We start from the raw sequence: 14,231 nt of genomic DNA, 5'->3' as shown, positions 1-14,231 counted from the left end.
CAGCACCGTGGCAGTATCAGTTCACTGAGGAGGGATCTTATTATTTATTTCTTTTTTTTTCCACTGAATGCCACAAAAAAATGTTTGATTCATTGCAATGCCTGCCATCCTCTCTATGGGAATAGTCGCTGGGTGCAAAAAATAACACCAACAAATTTCAGATTGTTTATTTGAAGTGCAGATTAACTGAGTAAAGCTGCCCTGTAACTCAGTGGTTCCCTACTGGTCAGACCACAGTGTCTGTATTTCTCTTTAGTCATTAGTTCATGGTCCACACATTCAATTTATTTCCAAATGTTCAGTTTTATTTAATAAATGTAAACAACAGGCCAACAATTAGCTAAGAACACAAATAAATAAAACTTGCAAGAGTAAATAGAAATGGCATTTCAAAATAAAAGCTCTGTGCCGGAAATTCACTATACATAAAGTGGAGTGGGTTTTTTATTGTTTTTGTTTTGTTTTGTTTTGTTTTGTTTTTACAAACCTGACAGGCTCAAGAGACACTCACAGTCCATTTAGAATGGACCCGCGACCCACTTTGAGACCACAACCCAAAAACACACTTTATTATGAAGTACAGAACTACAGACTCTGCAAAGGGCCTGATTTACCATGCCAGCCTTTTCCCCCAGTATTCCACTACTTTATTGCCCTGTTCTTAGTATTATTTGGCCTATCAACATGTTGTTCCTTTGTCAGCTTTTTATGTCACTTGTCTTTTTGGTTGCAGTGCTATTTATTTAGCAAGTGTTATGTAATGTAATGTTATGTTATGTATTTTATTCTTATAAAATGTTTTATTTCATTCTCTAAGCTCACATGTTGTTTACATTTTGTGAAATAAAATAAAATGTGGTAATTTATCTTAGATGTGGACCTTGAACAAATGATTAAAGAGAAATCTGGACCACATGGCTGGACCAGTTGGAAACCACAAAGTGCCACTTTGTAGTACTAAATGACCCTCTCATATCAAAGTGTGTATTTGCTTTGGCTGTTTATTGAGGCTAGAATTGCATGCAGGCATACCAAATCAGATTGTTTTAGTAAGACTGATTCTACAGTGTGCTGATCAGATACTGTTCCAAACTGGAGTAACAAAAAAATCTCATCAGAGACTCGCCCACATTTACATGTTTGAGTCAAAGCAGGAGAAGAATAACCTTTTTTTCCCCAAAGAATAAACATGAAGACCATGACATCTGTAAACTACAAACATTTATACAGTCTTTACGGTTAGAATGAATATGGCTTTTGCAAATACTTTTCATGATAAGTTAAGTGCAAATAAATGATGAATGATAGAAAAGAATGAAACAAGAAACAGAAAATTTCCACTCGGGGGTGTCTTGATGGATTTGGCACCACCGTCTGGTTGAACAGTACCATCTCCTCAGTTTGCAGCAACATCAAAACTACATTAGCACAAGAGTTGCTTATAAAGGGCTTATTTTTTTTGTTTTTGTATGTCTTCAAAGCACTTAAGAAGTCAGATGTTTCTCTTGTTTGAACATTTTAATTAAAATTATAATGTGACTGAAAACATGTCTGTCAGGAAATTCTTAAAAAGTGAACATAACTGGCACAAATTGTGCAAGTGAATTGTCCCTGAAAGCAGTTTGTATTGATATGAAATTAATTATGGTTTTTATTTGGTTGTGTAGGCAGAGTAACTGACAGGCATCAGCTTGGATGCAAACTGACAAGTAACGCACGGTATCATCCTATTTTCCAAAGTGGCACATTTCATCAGGTTGTCAACATGTTTTCCTGTTTGTTAATTTTGTAGCCGGACTCTTAGCTTTTATGAGCATGTTAGAGTTTCATTCATAATAGGCTTTGTTCTACATTTATGACAGCCTGTCTATGAGCTTCATTATGTTGTTTGGAGCTGAAAATGTTTATTATATGAAAACTGTCACGTAGTGATTACATAGAAAGTTGCAACTGCTCATCCTGGTTCTCAAGAAAGTTTTAAAAATATTTCTCAATCCAAAGTAACACACAGCCGTTCTCAAAGGCCTGGACAGTGGCGCCGCCAAGGGGTGGCCATGGTGGGCCACTGTCCCTCTTGTAAAAAAGAATTGAAAATAACTGAAAGCCTCTGTGCAGTTAGATTTGTTAGGTTCCATATTTAAATTTACTTTAACAGCATAATCGAATTCTGAAATTCAGTTATTACTTTTGGTTTTAGTGTGCCAATCTAAGATTGTCAGTGGCCCCCTCTGACCAACCCTATGAAGAATTTATGGGGTGCCACTGGCCCCTAAAAGGAACAAAGCCTTCTAACTATATAAGGTGGTCCAGTTTAAGACTCAGGGACTGAAACTCCACATCCACACAAGTGGCCGCGGAGTTGTTGAATGGTATTTCGATAATTTACAACATTTGTGTGGTAGGAAGTTCTTGCGTCTGGATGCCAATGCAAAATTAAAGTAACATCTTTCATGTTGTATTCATATGGAGAACGACAGTGCATATCAACACAAACAGCCCCTTTTATCCCTTTTTCATGTAGGAGCTGTTACTCCTGGAATTCCTTTGTAAAGACAGAACTGAGCAAAAAAGGGGGAAATACATAAAGTCTGACTGTGTTGTAAGGATGCAACATAACCACTGTTTGTTAAAGAAATGGATCCTCTGTGCACTTTTCCTGCATAGTCATGAAATCACAGCATTCAGCCATGATGAGCAGATTCTGAGACAGAACTCACACGAAGTCAATGTTCACATCCTACTGTATATATAATGTTTTGCTTTATGATGTATGTGGTGCACTGTGCAGAACAAAAAGCTTTGGCCATGAACCCAGTAAAATAGAGGAAAACTTCCTAATGTGTTTCTGAACTGTGTGATATTGTACGTACAATTTAAAAAAAATAATAATTATAGGGATACCAAACTAACACAAGACCCTAAGTCCACATGGATGCTAAAATGCCAATAACGCTATGCTGATGCTTATAATGTTTGCTGGTTTCATCTTAGTTTAGTGTGTTAACATGCAAACATTTTCTAATATGCCCTTCACCAAAAGTGCTGCAGTAGTTTGGGTTTGGCTGATGGACGATGTCCATCACCAACCACTGAGTCCAACATTGTGATTTAAAAGGGGACCAGAACATGGGTGAGCATTGGCACTAATTGCATTCATTGTGTGTTTTTGGTTTTGAATTAACTGGTAAAGGAAAACAAAACATCAGGCCATCAGTCACTCTGCCTTAATTTATAAACACCCATTCATACCAACTTCTCACCATATGTATATGCAGCCAGCTACAGGGATTTTCAGGTGTGGGATGAAATCATCCCTGCTAGCTCTCATGTTGGTTATTTATTAAAACATCATTTAACTCTTTGAAACCTGAGTAATCTGGTTTAAAGGCAATAAGCAATGAAAGTAGAAATGACCCAAAAATTAGCAAGAAATTAGTAAAAATTTAAATATTTACACACACACACACACACACACACACGCGCGTGTGTGTGTGTGTGTGTGTGTGTGTGTGTGTGTAAGAAAATTATTTGAAAATATAAAAAAAACAAAAAGGAAAGGAAAGGAAAACTAAAAGGAAATGACCTGGAAAAAGTACTTAAATGTTAAAACAATTCTGTCACTTCATTTTAAATATGTAATTATAAATGTTGTTTTTTTTCCTAGCTTATTTCTCTTTTCCAAGACACTTTTCCCTAGCTTTTTAAAAATAATTTTCTAAATCTATTAATTTCTTGAAATTTGTGGGACATCTCAAACCAAGTTTCTTTTTTTTTGTCTTTTTTACCATGTTTTTGAAAGAAATCACAGCAATTTGCTCCGGGTTCAAAGGTTTAAATACTCGTAAAAGGCATCTGACAGCAGCACAAGAAAAGTGATGTCTCTCCAGTTTTCAAAGGCTTAAACAACTGCAGTGCTATAGGTTCAGTGTTTGTGTAGAAGAAAGGAAGTTCCAAGACTGGAGAGATGGGAGTGAAGACAGGTCAAGGACATGATGAATGTGTGTCTACAGCTCCCACAGACTCCTCCACTCTTCTCACGCAGTTATATATTGCGCAAGAGCCTAATCTAATTTTCCCGACATGCAAAGCATTCAAAGTTACTTCAGTTGTCGTTCTGCTCGTAAAGTTGCTACAAGAGACTAGGCATTGAGTTCAGGTACAACAGCCAGGTTCAGGCTGGAAGTAGAAGAATGACACTTAACGCATCAGTATGCTCTTAACAAACTAGCTTGTACATTTGAAGGGAAGTGTTGTAATAGTATTCAATTTCTATGTGAAATGGGCATGGCTGTAGGATTATTTATTTCATAAACTTACAGAACCCCCTAGATTTCTCGTAGGGAGGGACCTTCAGACCGTGTATGACCATCCAACTATTATTTTAAATAAAGCATATTGACACCTTTACATTATATCCACACTAATGAAATTAAAAGTGCAAATTCAGATAAAAATCTTTCCTCACTGAAATATCTAAACAATAAAACCAGTTACATTTCTCACATTTCAGTCTGCAAACACCAAAACTGTAACAAGTTTGACCGATGCAGCCTGGTTACTCTGTCTAGTTTTTAACTATCCCCAAACGTGTCTGGACAAGCTAATGCCATAACGTTAGACTTGCTTTTTCCAGAATTATCCACTCTGGAGATGATTTCAAAAAGCTGCATGTTCAAGTGTTAAAAGCGTGCTTGGTGGGGACAGAGGGCTAAAAACAGAAAAAGGGCATGTGTTTTCATATTTACTTAGATTTGTGTGGTTGTTATCTTAAGATAACAGTATCTGTTAATAGAATGGGTGGTCATTCACTGAAATGTGTAAAAGCATGTGTGTTTTCCTGACAGGTAGTATTTTACACTGAGTGAAAACAACACAGGGAGAGAACATGTCATCTTCTACATGCCAATGTCAGCTTGTGTCAGTCTTTTCATTTTTCTCGTTTTGGTTCACTTAAAATATATGCTAATGTACTTTTTAGTCCATCCTTGTAGTAATGTAATTTTGTGTTTATATTACTTGATTGTTTGTTTTGGAGTTGTATATTTCAATTTTGTATTTTTGCTCTATGTTGTCTGTCTGTAACTTATCAACATAAGCTGCCAGGACACTCTTGAGGTTTTTTGTTTTTTTTTCTGGTCAAATAAGATTGAATAAAAATAAACTACAGAAAACTAAAACTAAAAAAAAACATTCTAGGATATTTTCATTGCTCTTAATGAATTTAGATGAGCAAATACCTTATTTGATTTCTCTATCATTGCAACAGTTTGTCTCATGAAGGGTTTCCCAAGGCAAAGCAAGTTGTAACCGAGGATAAAATTCCACAAAGTACATTGTTGGTTTGATGTTATCATCCCCCCTCCAAAGAGGAGGGTGTTGGTTTCATATTACAACTGGCTTTGCACGGCATCATGGTTGTAGGTATACATGTGCGTGTGAGTGAAGGGAGTGAAGACAAAGAGGTAGAAAGAGGGCACATGCAATGGCCCACTTACACGCATTTGCTTTCCAGGGGGAGGAGAGAAGGAGCAGCCTAAGTAAACAGAGGACTTTGCACTCATCATTCAGCAGTACAAGTTGCAGACATGCAAAACCACCATGACTTGCAAGTCTTACTGATAGTTAAAGTCTACTTCTGGATGACGAAAAAATAAAACTACAAACAGAAAATGCAATTAACATGATGTTTAAATGAATGAGGACAAATATTTTTTGATGTCCCAAGAGTTTATTTCCTTCAGCATATTAAATTGGATAAACACACAGTTTTACAATACTTAGACTTCACATACCATAACAAAAGTGAATTGCAACGTATAATTTAAAAGATGAAAGTTTATATCACTTGCAAATTTGTTGAGTGTTATATCTAAGGAAAGACGTGAAGTGAAAAGAACATAAGCAAAGTCCCATAAGAGAATTATTATCTACAGACCAACTCTGTGTACCAGACTTCTCCACAAAGTCCACTGGGAATCTTCACTCCCTCTGTCTTCCTATGGTTACATAATAGCCCACTTGCAAACATAGCGTCAACTTCCTGCAGATTCTTAAACACACATTCACTCACACACACATAAAGCCACCTCTGAGCAACAGCTACCACCAGTTCTTCCTAGGAGCCAGCTTGCAGCAGAGAGAGGAGGCAATGAGCAGCGGGGTGTGGTTTCCTGCACTCGGACTGGTGGCCTGGCTCTGCTGCCTCAGTCTGGGGCCCGTTCAGGGGGGGAAGGTCCTAGTCGTGCCTGTGGATGGGAGTCACTGGCTCAGCATGAAGATACTGGTGAAGGAGCTCAGCAACAGGGGCCATGAGATCGTTACGCTGGTGCCTGAGAGCAGCCTGTTGATCCATGGCTCGGAGGACTATAAGACTGAGATCTACCAAGTGTCTTATACCAAAGCTGAACTGGATGGGAAATTCAATGAGCTGAAGGATGGTGTGTTCCTCAAGCCTCCAGCAATCACAGATTTGTTTATAAATGTGCAGCGTTTGGTTAACTTTACTTCAATGCAAGTGAAAGGCTGCGAGAGTTTGATGAACAACCAGCCTCTAATGAGTCGACTGAAGGGAGCAGGCTTCAATGCTGTGCTTACAGATCCCTTCCTTCCTTGCGGGACCATCCTTGGACATGTCTTTTCCATTCCAGTGATTTATTTCCTGCGTGGACTTCCATGTGAGCTGGACAGAAGAGCTAACCAGTGCCCCTCTCCTCCTTCCTACATTCCCGTGGCTTTCTCTGGCAACTCAGACATCATGACCTTCCCACAGAGAGTCAAAAACATGCTCATGACTTTTTTGGAGTCTTACTTATGCAAAATCATGTATGCCAGCTTTGATGATCTGGCCATCAGGTATGTGGGAGACAACATAACCTTCAAAGACCTTCTTAGTCATGGTGCTATTTGGCTTCTCCGATATGACTTTGTTTTTGAATGGCCCAGACCACTCATGCCAAACATGGTTTTTATTGGAGGTATCAACTGTGCAAAGAAAGCTCCTCTACCAGCGGTGAGTATTCAAAGAATGCATGCTAGAGTAACAAGCAGGCATCACATCTGGATTCACTTAAGTATTGTATGTACTTGCTTTGTATAGATTCAGGTTAAAGCAACTCGTTAGATATTTATGTAATAAAAACTACACTGAAAACCATAAAAATACACAGTTCTTTTACATTACCAACTGCTAAAATGACAATGTATAATATTAAAAGAGTAACTACAACTAGAACCACAACAATCCACCATTGCATTTAGAATCTGTATGATAAGAACATTTTTAGTCTTATATAAGGTCCAACTTTCATTGTGCATGCGGTTGTAAAAAGCAAATTTCCTCCTGCCTTCTTAAGATTTGAGTTAGTTAGAACAACAAATCGGCCAATATACGTATCTTTGTAGGTCAATTCTTTTTAAATGCAGCGCAGAAAAGCCAGTAATAAGGTTGATGTTTGATATTTAGTTATGATATTAAGTGTCTCCATTACATAAAGCAATCATATGTTTGTCACAATTCATTAAAAGCAACAAACTTAAGGCACCCTTACCAAAAATGTTCATGTAAAAAATAGATTTTGTTGACTTTTAATTATTGTCATTGATTGTTATTGGTACCAACCTATTATTATTAGTAGTAGTAGTAGTAGTATCATCATAATTATTATTATATCCCATACAATGTTTTTAAAAATACATGGGTTATACATTTCAAGGACCTTCTGAATATTCCAGTGTTATACAACACATAATGAGGACTTTATTAACCACAAGAGAGTATTTTTTTTACCTTTGAACTGAATATGGATATCAATGTCTCAGGAGGATAACATGTGCTGTGATAAAACTGTAAAGATTCTTTTGACTGGTAATAATGATTTACAAACAATTGGCTCACAAGGTTGTGAAACAACAGGTTTGTTTACTCTTATGGACAATTCAGTGTGTGAGCTCTGAGCCAGGAAAAGCTGATTTGTGGACTATGACCAGCATAATCTAAAACAAGAAGTGAGAGGCCCTGTTGTGTCAACAGAAATTAAGTAGGCCTATTCACTAAGAGCAAAGGGTGCGTTGACATAGCAAAAGCAAGATAATGCTTCTAATATAATTGCATCAGGTGGATCTGTGCTGAATACAGTGACTACATTTGTTTGCACAAAATATTCTGTTTTTGCCCTTATTCTGAAAATGCCAGTATTCCTATATTACAATTAACATGCCCAACAATGGAAAAGTGGAACTGCCATCACTTCCAATCCAATGTCAATTTCGATCTGAATATGCTCTTAACATGAACAGCATCAAATTCAGAATATTGTCATATTCAGAATATTAATGTGAAGTAAATATACCCATTTTGATCAAAGAACTCCCTGTTATGTTTGAAAGTAATGTGTCAAAGCAGTATTCAGATGGCTGTGACACAATGGCTGCACCTTCATATAAAAAAGCTGGTGCACTTTGGTCACTATCCACTCGTTCTAACTTTTTTTTATGTGCATACATACATAAAATCTCAAAATTTGGAATTTTTCAACTAATTTTTGTGTCTTTTCTAATGTCCCTGCAGGACCTAGAGGAGTTTGTGGAAGGCTCAGGAGACGACGGCTTTATCGTTTTTACAATGGGCTCAATGGTGGACAACATGCCTGAGGAGAAGGCAAAACAGTTCTTTGACGCCTTTCGGCAAATTCCTCAAAGGGTAATAGTAGCCATAACAGATGTAATAAGTTTACTTTGATTACATCCAATAACCTTCATCAGTTTATGCAACTGATTACTTTTCTCAGAGCCTTAATCTAATCAGTCTGAACCATGGGACTTTGCCCCCTGCCCTGCTTTATTGTTAACATGCCAAATGTCAGTTCAATACATGACCAGTTTGCACATATTCAAAAAAGAGGTATTATTTCTGTTTTAGGTTGTTTGGAGATACATCGGCCCTGTACCTGGAGATTTACCCAAAAATGTCAGACTTATGAAGTGGTTACCTCAGAATGATCTCCTAGGTGTGTTTAGTTTCATTTATACAGTATTGCTATCCTGTTAAAAAAAATTAACTAATCAGAATATTTTCTAAAAAATTAACTACAACTGTTTTCTGTTGGACTGGACCTGTAATTGTGTGTTTCTGTGCTCCTCAGCTCATCCCAAAGCTAAAGCCTTCATCACTCACGGAGGTACCCACGGTATCTACGAGGGTATCTGTAATGCTGTACCGATGCTGATGTTTCCACTGTTCGGGGACCAGGGAGACAACGTACATCGCATGGTGTCACGTGGTGTTGCAGAGAAACTCAAAATTTATGACATGACGACTGAAATGCTGTTGACTGCACTAAATAAAATCATCCATGACAAAAGGTAAGACAACTGGATGTTAATTAAAAAGAACAGTCTCTCAGTTGAACAGGGAAGTCATAAAAATTCACCATCAAAAAAAGGTGGAGTTTTCTTGTAAACAAACAAAATGTGTGTTAACATTCAGAGTGTATGTGTGAGCTCTGTGGCCAGAGATATACTTGCTTTTTAACCAAGTAGCTACATCGTGAATGTAATTGTTCACATACTTGCCCATGTACCACATGTGCTACTAGAGGGTTCCACTAGAGGGCACACCAGAGAACTCAGATTGTATAAAAGGTCCAGATTTGCAAGATGTAAACAATGAACATGGTGACACTCTTGGAGGTTGCTGTAGCCTATTGTTCATACTGAGATCATGGCAGAAAAAGTGAAAGCAATGCCATCACAGATGCTAAGTAAAAGGCCCCTGTATGTAACACTGTCCCTACCGTTCATAATTGTTTTGCATCTTGCGTACACGTAGCATTGATTTGAGGATGTGCACAACCAATGCTTCAAACCAGGCTCCCAGGAATGCTGCTCAATTTTTTCTCAGTGCCCCCTTGCACTATTGCAGTAGATAAATCCCCTGTAGCCCAAAAGGCTGCGACGACACCTTAAACTGCAAACTGCATTTGGGACCCTTTTGATCATGAATTTTGATACATCGAGACTTTAATAATTGTAAAACTTTTCTTGAGCCAAGAAAAAAGATTTAAAAATCCATGTGCGCAAAGTAGTGGGAGACATATTGCAGAAGTAAACCCAGAAGCTAGAAGCTTTTATGGCATAGGCTACCCAGGTGAGCAACTCTATTTCAATGTAGGCACCATCTTGTCATAATTCTACATCTATGTTCCAGATGGACACAGGATACACAAGGAAACCATCATGTGAACGTATAATTTGCAAAGCCATTGTTTTTACATATTTTTAAATATTCCATTGACTCCACCAATACTAGCCTTTCGGCTTCTTCTTTGTCTTTGCTGCTGCAGTTCTACATACCATGGTGCATTATCTCCACCGATAGATCAGTGGATAGCATGAAACCATAGACGGGACTGTGCACTGTCACCTGCATATGCACATGTGTTCTTGATGGTGTGTGCCAGATGAACAAAATGTGGACCCACCCATAGAAAAAAAAATCCCTGTAGATCTGAAACTCTACAGGGATTTGCTTGTGTTATTTGACAAACAGATTTTATTCTCTAAGTATGAAGCTAATAAAAGAATAGGTTTTATTTTAAATACTCATCTGTCAAGTCCTTGCACAACCATGGGCCACCCAGACTGCAAGCGCACAGGTATTTTTTTAACTTATGATGCCTGATTAGACCTCTTATCGGGATTGTGTGGGGGTGAACATCTCCCTCGGTCTTCTGTTTGTTTTCTGGCCTCTTAAGGTTGCCCTGTGAATCTTTTCTTGTAAAGAAACAAAAGTTATGTTTACCTTCATTGTTTCTCACAAGAACATGTTGTGTGTATCCTTCAGGTTTTACGAACGCATTGCATTGACTTTCTCATGAACATTTGCAAAGTCAAGTTTTAAGATATTCTCTTTTTACCACCTATGTTTGTTTCCCAACAGTCCCCTTCTTTACTGCATTTGCTTTTCTACTGCTGTGTATTGTGTATTTTTTTCATTTATTTATTTATTTTTGGCATGTCAATATTGAGCTCCACCCAAGATCAAACTGAGCTCATATCAGCATGAAAGAAAATGAGAATGAATGAATGAATGCTACGCTGAAAACACATAAACATGTTTGGAAATAAATAATTATTGCACATATAAAATGGTTCTACTAATGAGATATACTGAAGGCTTTTTGTTGATCATCCTATTAACTTTGTTTTTTCAAACTACTCCTTCTCCCCAGCTACAAAGAAAACATGGTGCAGCTGTCTCAGATTCACCTGGACCGTCCTGTTCAGCCTTTGGACTTGGCTGTTTTCTGGACTGAGTTTGTCATGAGACATAAAGGAGCCGCACACTTACGAGTGGCTGCAAATGACTTAAACTGGATTCAGTACCATTGCCTGGATGTCATCGGCTTTTTTGTCCTCATTATCGTCACAGTTCTGTGGGTGACACTGAAGTGCTGCTTGTGCTGCACCCGCAAGTGTTGCAGAAAGAGGACTGCAAAGAAGAAGCGAGAGTAGCGTTTCCAGTGCAGCAGGCGTCAGTTTTGTAAATTCTCTAATGAATTAACTAATGAAGGTTGGAATACTGCAATGACATTTTAAGCTGGTGTGTGTGTGTGTGTGTGTGTGTGTGTGTGTGTGTGTGTGTGTGTGTGTGTGTGTGTGTGTGTGTGTGTGTGTGTGTGTGTGTGTGTGTGTGTGTGTGTGTGTGTGTGTGTGTGAAATCTCATCTTAAATGTGTAACTGCATTGTTTTTAACGTGTAACAAGATGCTGGCAATTACTGATTGATGCAATCCTCTGCCAAAAAAGCTTTCAAGCAAATAAAATGTTTGTTTGGTTTTTTTAAACTTTGTCAAAGTTTTGTTTGTTGTATTTTAACCAGGCTAAGAAAAATTACACACACAAAGTACACTCCTTTGGGTGAAATGGTTTTACTGGCTACAGGAGTTAACTTTGGTTATTAAGTGGGTCGAATGCTTTACTTTGTTTTCCAAATGTTTCAATGCTTAATGTACAACACATTGTCAGACAGATTCTGCTGCCTGCAGAGATTTTTCCTGTAACATCTCTTCCAGCGATATAACGCCTTTTAGCAGACTTATTGGAGATCCACAGTCTTAGCAACATGAAAAGACAGCTGATCACATTTCTGAAAATAGGCCACAAAGTTGGTGTATCATCTATAACACAGAGATAAAGTAGGATTTACAACTGTTCTACTTTCAAGTTGTATCATTTTGTTACAAATAACTTAATCAGAATTATGTTTTTCTTTAATCAGCTTAGTGGTGTGTTAATACAACTGATTCCAACAATTGCCATTTTTTTCTTACATCGTTTGTCTGCTAGTTAGCATGCTAACAACATGAAATATACTACTACCATGTTTGTTTTTGCCTGTGCTAACTGGCCCCAGTTGCATAATTTATGGGATTTAAATTTGTTGGCTTCCCTTGTGTATCTGAACAGTTGACTGACAACCGATTCTTCTGCATATCGTCATGTAGGATTATCCCCTGAAGCAATACCTGGAAGATGATGAGCAATCACTGTCGAGGTTTACCAGGAATGTGTCACAGGGCACTCAGAGGCTGTTATTAGGGAAACAGGTGTTCACTATTTTTTACAAAGCACTGCAAGAGTTTGAACTTGTGACCTTCCAGTCAGAGTTTCCTTTGAGGCCTTCAGGCTGCTGTTAGTTTGCTGGAAGCCAAAGCTTTGCAGATGCGTCATGTAACAGCCAGTTATCTTGCACTAGAAAAAAAAAAGTTTATTGGTGACTATCTTTATGGTTCTTCACTCTGAATCCGCCCTTTTTGACACCCCCCTCCTCCCAGCCTCAATTCAACAGAATCCTCAGCTCAGATTGAGTGACATTAGGTATAATAAGATTTTCTTTCAAATTGTATAGTAAGACACACAAAACAATGTGTCCTGGAATTTATCATTGGGAAAAAAACTGTTGTGTAAATAATATATATAATCAGCTTTGGTGTTAGTGGCACTTCAATAGCAAAGTTTTAGAAGCTGCACAATTTGGCCTGACAGTGGAGGCAGAGCACAAGACAACACTGTGTCATTTTTGGAGCATCTCCTTTCACTGAAAAAAACCTTGAGACAAGACACCCAACAGAAAACTGTTGTTTTAATGCAGTGGTCACTGTATAGATTTTAGGCTATTGGGCTTTCATAACATGTCGTCTTTCAGAATAGTGGAAAGAAAAAATCCAAAATACACATTTAGGTGTTATAATGCAGATTTATGCTCTGCAAATATAGGCAAAAGGTGCATTTTTTTCCTTATGTAAATAAATGGTTTAATAAGTTACTTAAATAAGTTTCACGGTGACACATATTAGTAAGTTTTACCACAGTGTCTTATTTTTGGTCTAAAATTGTATGGAATTGCAAAGTACATATATTTAAGGGCTTTTAAGGGCTCATATTCATAAAGTTTTTGCAGAGGCATTTCTCCATATATTATTAAAAGCCTGATTTATGGAATATTGTATTCTTAAAACATTGTGAAAATGTATTTTAATTGTTATTGACAGTATTTTCTGATTTATGGAACGAAAAGAAGAGATAGCCAAACTTCTCTCAGTAAAACCTCTGGCTCCAATATGTAAACAAAATGAAATTAGAATTTTGAAACTGACTATCCAGTGTTCATATTTTTGGTCTCGAAATGTATGCAAATCAGTGCATATATCATTAGATAATGCCTCATTTGCATATTTAAACATACAATTTTCAGAAAACACGAATTACAAAAAAATAAAATATATAATAAATAAAATATTGTATTACTGTAAGTAATCATATTGAGAAGTTTCAAGATGGTATCTATTAGTTAAAAAAAATCCTATTCACCCCTAAAAATCTGTGCCCTGTATTTGTTAGCAAGCACACAAACTGCATACAGAAAATATCACTATTGCCACTGTTAATATCTGTTAATATCTGCCTATGCTATTTTTTTTTTTATTATTGTTGAGAATGTACAGTTAGCAGAAAAAAATAATAAGCAACCCAGAGTGCTTCAGTAATTTCAGTTTGGATATTGGTTCCATCGTATTAAATACATCTCTACCAGTGCACTACTATGTTTGTGATATACAGCTGCACCTTTTGTTGTGCAATTTCCCCTCTGTGCCAAATTGCAAAGGATGGGGTCATGCGCATAGAAACCTCATAGCACTTGTAGCACATCTTCCTGTTATTAAGGAAGCTGTT

At 37.4% G+C, this 14,231-nt stretch overlaps 1 protein-coding gene across 1 annotated transcript; it reads left to right on the top strand.

The window, feature by feature from the left end:
* Positions 1-6,073: 6,073 nt before the first annotated feature.
* On the top strand, positions 6,074-11,842 carry LOC121950007 (UDP-glucuronosyltransferase-like). The gene is made up of 5 exons (XM_042495904.2): positions 6,074-7,009; positions 8,567-8,698; positions 8,918-9,005; positions 9,141-9,360; positions 11,229-11,842. The coding sequence occupies exons 1-5, from the start codon at positions 6,149-6,151 to the stop codon at positions 11,509-11,511; spliced, it is 1,584 nt and encodes a 527-aa protein (XP_042351838.2). The 5' UTR covers positions 6,074-6,148; the 3' UTR covers positions 11,512-11,842.
* Positions 11,843-14,231: the final 2,389 nt, after the last annotated feature.

This window comes from Plectropomus leopardus, chromosome 10, assembly GCF_026936395.1.
Source record: "Plectropomus leopardus strain MGB_pleo_1.0 chromosome 10, ASM2693639v1, whole genome shotgun sequence".
NCBI classification, from domain to species: domain Eukaryota; kingdom Metazoa; phylum Chordata; class Actinopteri; order Perciformes; family Serranidae; genus Plectropomus; species Plectropomus leopardus.
Note: the sequence above shows the minus strand (reverse complement) of the source record. Positions and strands in the feature narration are given on the sequence as shown.

Excerpts from the sequence above, each read along its gene's own strand:
- LOC121950007 (XM_042495904.2), top strand. The coding sequence starts at position 6,149 with ATGAGCAGCGGGGTGTGGTTTCCTGCACTCGGACTGGTGGCCTGGCTC. Across the intron at positions 8,699-8,917 it reads TTCGGCAAATTCCTCAAAGG|GTTGTTTGGAGATACATCGG; the intron begins GTAATAGTAGCC and ends TTTCTGTTTTAG. Across the intron at positions 9,006-9,140 it reads ACCTCAGAATGATCTCCTAG|CTCATCCCAAAGCTAAAGCC; the intron begins GTGTGTTTAGTT and ends TGTGCTCCTCAG.